Genomic DNA, 6,854 nt, shown 5'->3' with positions numbered 1-6,854 from the left:
TTAGGTCTGCTGGCTCATATGACTGCAGGGGCCTTTTTTGCTTTGGCCCCACTCAAAGTTGATAGCCTTCACTGTCAGCTAGTAAATTTTTCAGAGTTGTATTCTCAAGTGTGAAATATATTTCTCCTAAATCCTGAGTAAATAGGTAATGTGTTTTTTCTTAGTGGTGGAAGATATGAGGTGCAACAATCAGTCCTTTGCCTCAGAGAGGATATCTAACATGTCCCAGAACACTGGACCTCTGAAAATTTCACCAATATGGCAGTTTCCTGGACCTTTACGGGAATGTTTCCCACCCTCTGATCATGTATCTTTCCAGGACCTCCAATATACTTTCACATTTTGTCCTCTTCTGATCTGGTTAGCATGATGTTATATATACAGTTGACTCTTGAAGAATGCAGAGGTCAGGGGTTCTGACCATCTGCACAGTCAAAAGTCCAAGTATCATTTCACAGTTAGTCCTCCGTATATATAGTTCTGTGTCCACGGAGTCAACCAACTGCAGATAATGTAGTACTATAATATATATTTAATGAAAAAAAATCCATATATAAGTGGACCCACCGAGTTCAAACCTGTGTTGTTCAAAGGTCCATTGTATAGTGGACCAATATGATGTTTTTCAAAATGTCCAAACAGTCAAGCTCCCTTCAGATTCTATTACAACAGAGGACCAGAGAGTTAACACAGTCCTGGGGTGAGACTGTAAGTGTATATTGCTAGACTTCCCATGTGGATGGAACTGCTTGTGGACCTCCTTTCTGACCTGTCTGGGATGGAAAATAACATATTCGCCAGATTAATGACTACATACTCCCAACTAGAGGCGGCATTAAACTGCCCTGTAAAGTTACCATTTGGGACACAGCAATTGCAATTGGAGTTACTGTTTAAGTAAGTTTATGGTAGACCATTGTCATCTGTCATGATCGATCCAGTTTTTTAAGAGCCAAACTGGTGGTATGAAAGGGGCCACCTCTCTTTTATTCTTTGTGTCTTGGAGGGTGGCACTAACCTCTTCCATTTCCCCTAGGATGTGGTATTGTTTTTATTTCTTCTCTTGATGTTGGGTAGACTCAGGCATCTAGTTGGTCTTCATCACTTACTCTACAGGTCAAAAACCACTATGAGTGTTCTGCAACGCCAAAGGATGTCCACTGCTATCATATGTTAGGGTATTGGGGAAGTGACCACCTGGTGGATCCCTGGTCTCAGTGAATATCCTTTGAACCAGACCTTAGCCCAGGACTCCATTTATTATCTGGGCCCCCTGTGCTACTTCTCTAACAAGGGGCCATGGTACAAATTTGGGTTGTCAACTGTCAATGTTAATTCAGATACTTTGTCCAAAAATCCTCAGAAGGTCTGAGTATTCTCCCTTTTTCCAATAATGGTCATCAGCATAAATGAGTTGTTGAGACATTTTTACTTTTCTTAGCATGAGCTATCATTTTCCCCAAGCCTTCGAGAAGAGTGTTCATCCCACATTCCAGGGGGATCTTGCCAGGATTTAAATCCTAAGTCCCAGGAGAGTGCTCCCTTATCGATAAATCCTTCCACATCTAACTTTATGCTCCACTTCGTTTGACCCAGCACCCTTGGCATCCAGGTCTGTGTGCAACACTACCAAATTCTGCTTAGTCTTTGAATCCCTGCATCAACCATTCATTCACTGGGCCCTGTAGGAGGGCACATGACCTTGGCCGAAGCAGTTTCCTGCCACAGAAGTCACTGCCATGAGGGCAGAAGCTGCATGCTCTCAGTGTCTGTTATTCCCAGAAGCTGGGGAATGGGTGCATTGGCTCTGAACAGGGGACCTGGGTGGAGTACTATAATAGCCACTAAACCTAGGAAGGAAGTATTATTTCACAGAGATGTGCCCAGGACTGTGCTAGAGCCCCTCACCCCCACCCCTGCCCCTGGGGTTACATAGTCCAGCTCTCAAGAACCTCGTAAACGATATATATTTTTAAAAATCTGTATATTGGACTTTCCTGGAGGCCCAGTGGTTAAGGAGGCACGGGTTCAATCCCTGATCAGGGAACTAATATCCCACATGTGGCATGGTGCAAAGGAAAAAAAAATGACTATGTATAGTACTTCCATCTACTAGAGCATCAGCTCTAGGAGGGCAGAAACTATGTTTCCGTAGGGGCCAGAGCTTGATTCATCATTGAATGAATCTGAACTAGAGGCTTGAAATGTGAAGACGTAGCAAGTGGCTATGTGTTAAACAGAATAAGAGTGGCAAGCATCCAGAGAAGGGGAAGTGGAGCCCAGTGGGGGCATGAAGCCCTCATTTGGAGCCAAGGCAAGAGACACAAGGTAGAGCATTCTCTAGTTAAGGTGCGATTACAAGCGCTCCTGAGGTGGGCTTTACTCCTGCAGCCTACGGTCTTCAGTCCAGTCTCCCTGGATGCATGTTAAATTTTCCAGGCATCCAAATGGCTGGGGGAAAGACTTTACATTCCACAGGAGAGGCACTGTGGAATATCAGATGGAGAGTCAGAAGACCTGGCCTAGCTGTTAACTAGCCGTGTGGCCTGGGGAAGTCTCAGGCTGTCTCAGTAGTGCATCCCCATCCTCAGTACAGTAGTAGAGTGGGAGCTCTCTACTACCACTTTCCACAGCTGGTTTGAGGACCAAGAGAACTAATGCCCACGAAGCAGGCTACTCCCCGCAGTCTGTCAGCACAAGGGGAGGCTACTTACTCCTGGGAGGCCTGGGGCGGAGACAGAGGAGACAGAGACTGGGCAAACGCCAGACTCTGGCTGTGCACACGCCAGACTCTGGCTGTGCACAGTCTGCCCACATTCTCTTGTTACCTCTGTCCTCCCGAGCTTCCACTCATGCACAGGCAGACATCAGCTGCTGGTCAGTAACTGAGCTAATTGGTTTTAAAGTCTTTTCCTTATCTTTGCCCCTGACAGGCAGGAGCTGTGTAGCAACAATGTGTCTATGCAGATGGAGAGAGTGGTGACCAGGGACAGGGTTTCCCCACTATGGTCTCTATTCAGTCTCTGGTTGAAGTCAAGGACCGCTCCGGATCCGCAGCCTCCTGGCCTGGCAGTGCCTGGCGGAGCTTCTGGCTGTGTTTGTGCTCATGGTAGGCGGTCTAATCGAGGGGGAGGAAAGAAGGCAGGTGCGCTCCTCCTAGGGTCCCTACCTCTTCCTCTGGGTGCACTAGGAGGACAACGCCTCCATCAGCCTCTTTTTCCTGCTCTTGTTCCTCTATGCCTCCCCTACCTTCTCCTTTTTATTCCTGTCACTTTCCATCTCTTACCCTCCTTCGCTTCCTTTACTCTCCCTCTGTTTCTCCCATCTTTTCTCTTTCCCCCTTTCTGTTTTTTCTTGCTGATCCCTCAAGTCCGTTCATCAATCTTGGCCATCCCCTCTCTTCCCAGTCTCTCTCTCCTACGGGTCTCCCAGGCTCCCTATTCTTGGTTCCGTCTTCCTCATCTTTCTTTTCTCCACCAGCTCCTCATACAGGGGTCTTCGGCCCAGGCTGTCACCAGTGGAGGAACCAAAGGAAACTTCTTCACCGTGTTTCTGGCTGGCTCTCTGGGCATTATGCTAGCCATCTATGTGAGTGGTAATGTCTCAGGTCAGTAGGGTGAGGTCTGGTCATCAGATAGGGTATGATGTGCACTTGAGTTTGGTAATAGTGAAAAGGGTCCCTTGGTGACTCACAGACATTATCTCCTTGAGCTTGACCAGTGCCCTGGACTGAGATATGCCTCTGGCCCAGTCCAGTCCCTTCTCTCTCTACATCTCGCCCTCCCACTTCACATTAATCCTCTGCTCAGGTAGACAGAGCTCTATGGCAAGGCATCATGAGTAAATGCACTCATCTTGTGTCTCCTACCTAAGCCCTCTAGGGTTCATCTTTGCTTAAGACCTCACCAGCTTGTTCCTCAGACTCACACTGCATCGAGTACTGGAATAGAAAGAGCAGACAGACCCAGGTTTGAACTTGGCTTTACTGCATGACCTTAACAAGTCGCTTAACCTCCTAACGCATGTGATGAGAATAGTAACATTTGACTTAAGAGTTGTGGGGAGGAATAGCAGTGTTACTGGTGACAGTGCCTGATAGTGATACTTAATGGATATTGGTTTTCTTTTCTTGATCCTTGAAGGGGCCCACCTGAATCCAGCCTTCTCCCTGCCCATGTGCCTCCGGGGACACCTCCCCTGGGCCAGGTTTCTCAGTTACTCCTTGGTGCAGTTGCTGTCTGCGTTCTGTGCCTCTGGAGTCCCCTATGCTCTCTATCTGGAGAAGGCGATGGCACCCCACTCCAGTACTCTTGCCTGGAAAATCCCATGGACAGAAGAGCCTGGTAGGCTGCAGTCCATGGGGTCGCAAAGAGTCGGACATGACTGAGCGACTTCACTTTGACTTTTCACTTTCATGCATTGGAGAAGGAAATGGCAACCCACTCCAGTGTTCTTGCCTGGAGAATCCCAGGGACAGGGGAGCCTGGTGGGCTGCCATCTATGGGGTCACATAGAGTCAGACATGACTGAAGCGACTTAGCAGCAGCATGCTCTCTATCACGGTAACAGAGAACAAGGTTGGGGGCACCTGTGTGTGGTTAACGATGCCTTAGAGCAGTTTTGAATGAGCAAAGATGGAAATCCTGGGTGTCCCCTACCCTACAGATGCCCTACAGAACTACCCAGGTGGGAGCCTGACAGTGACTGGTCCCAAGGAGACGGCTTCCATCTTTGCCACCTACCCTGCCCCCTATCTGTCTCTGAGCAATGGCTTCCTGGATCAGGTAGGAATAAGAGGGTGACCTGGGAAAGCCACAACCTTTGCCCTTTTCCCCTGGAAGCTCGGCCTGCTGTTTAGGCTCTGGGTGGGTTGTGGGGCTGACTTTATCTTTGCATCTCGCCTTTCCCAGCTGCATGAGTTGCACAAAGTCAGATGCCATGGGGTGGCAGCCTGGAGTGTTTGGGTGAGATAGGGCAGGTGGCGCACCTGGCAGCTGACGGGAGCCCCCCTGCCTCTGTCGACACCAAGGTTCTGGGCACCTGGAAGCTGATGGTGGGGATGGCCATCCTGGACACGGAACAAGGGAGTGCCTGCAGGTCTGGAGCCTGTGGTAGTGGGGTTACTGATCCTGGCCGACATGCTATCCATGGGTGCCAACTGTGGGTTCCCAATCAACCCTGTCCAGGACCTCGACCCACGGCTTTTCACCTACGTAGCTGGCTGGGGCCCTGAAGTCTTCAGGTAGCCTCCCCTGGTGCTGTCCTTCCACTCACATCCCCCTGCTAAGGGCTCTGACCCTGGGTCTCCAGCTCTCTCCTTTTAAATAGTTCTCTTGGCATCTCAGGACAGTTTGAGCCTCCTCTAAGCCCTAGTTCTCCCTTTATGTCTTGTCCCCTCTCTCTCCTTTTACCCTTTTCACTGAAACAGTAAGATTTAGAGCTTGTGTTCAACAAAATGCATGTATGAGATAATCCCTAAAGATCAAGCTCTCCTGGGGTCTCCTCCTCTCTGAGTGCTATGCTTTGGTGCCACAACACTCTTTCTGGTGTCTCTCACCAGACACTGCTTTAGGGAGTTTTCTGAATACCTTCAGTTCTTCAGAGGGAAGGCTAAGGGACTAACCCTGATATCTCCCTTCTGTTCTTGTCTGGCAGTGCTGGCAATGGTTGGTGGTGGGTTCCTGTGGTGGGCTCTCTAGTGGGGGCCATGCCTGGCACAGCCACATACCAGCTGCTGGTGGCAAAACACCATCCTGAGGACTCAGAGCCATCTCAGGATCTAGAGTGTGCCCAACAGGAAGCCTCAGACTCGGGAAGTCCGGCCGCAACTCAGCTGCAGGAGAGTAAGCTGTGACTCTGGCAGGACAGTCCTCACCTCCCTCGTGGACACTGAAGAGGGCCAGAGACCCCATGCCTGGTGACAAGATGTTCTTTCTCTTTATTAATACGCCAGGCCCTGGGCAGCTTCTCCGTGTGCTCATCTAGGCATCTCCTCCTCCTAAACTGGGGAGGATGCCTGGACAGGGAGAACGAGGAGGCTCAGGTACCAGACTCAGTCTTCTCATCCCCCTCCTCGCCCACGCAGGTTTTCAGACCCTGGACTTCCAAGAACTTACTTCCTCCAAGTAGCCGCCAGAGGGTGCGCACCATGGAAACCGGATTGGGAAGGCTTCGGGAATCTGCAGGATGGTGGGGGCCGACCATCCTGTGCAGGGCATAATCCAGGGGACTTCTTCCAAAGCTTGGCCCCCAGTGACTGACTCCCAGCTCTCGTAGCCTCAGCGCCGCCCGCCTTTACGCTGACTGGGGCGCCTCGCCCAGATTCAGCCACCCCGCAGATAGTAATTACGGGTGGTGGTAGGGAAACCGCCTCCACCAAGGGGGCGTGGTGGGGGGGACGGGAAAGGGAGGGCCGCCAGAAGAAGTCAAGTGGCTGGAGACTGAGCAAGATGGAGAAACTGAGGCACGACCCCATACCTAGACATTCCGGGCTGTGTCATTCAAGGAGAGGGTGAACTACAGTAAGAAGAGATGAGCCAGGGCGAGGAGAGAAGGCGAAGGAGCAGAGGGCCCCGAGCGGAAAGAGGAGGAGTAATGGCCAGCTGGCGCGGAGGAAAATTCTCGTCGTTCAGCGCTTCCTCAACTCTCACACACCTCCCCGACGAAGAGAGGTCTCTTATAGCAGAGAAGGAGCGTTCTTCTGTTTCCCTTTTTTCAATTTAAAAATAAAAAATCTCAGAGCTATCTTGCCTCCAGACTTTTTTTTTTTTTTGGACCGGGGATGGATGCATCTGGGAGTGGGTGGGGCGGGGATCGCGGCCTCGCAGTGCTGAGCATCAGCGGGGTTAAGACCC

At 50.5% G+C, this 6,854-nt stretch overlaps 1 protein-coding gene across 1 annotated transcript; it reads left to right on the top strand.

Annotated features, from left to right (window-relative positions):
- Positions 1–2,290: 2,290 nt before the first annotated feature.
- On the top strand, positions 2,291–6,773 carry AQP10 (aquaporin 10). The gene is given in 9 exon segments (XM_027526063.1): positions 2,291–2,328; positions 3,034–3,109; positions 3,481–3,607; positions 4,143–4,278; positions 4,664–4,784; positions 5,030–5,073; positions 5,075–5,242; positions 5,656–6,351; positions 6,506–6,773. Coding segments are annotated over 8 exon segments (909 nt in total). The 3' UTR covers positions 5,855–6,351; positions 6,506–6,773.
- Positions 6,774–6,854: the final 81 nt, after the last annotated feature.

Source organism: Bos indicus x Bos taurus, chromosome 3 (genome assembly GCF_003369695.1).
Source record: "Bos indicus x Bos taurus breed Angus x Brahman F1 hybrid chromosome 3, Bos_hybrid_MaternalHap_v2.0, whole genome shotgun sequence".
Lineage (NCBI taxonomy): Eukaryota > Metazoa > Chordata > Mammalia > Artiodactyla > Bovidae > Bos > Bos indicus x Bos taurus.
This window is presented reverse-complemented; position numbering and strand designations above follow the sequence as displayed.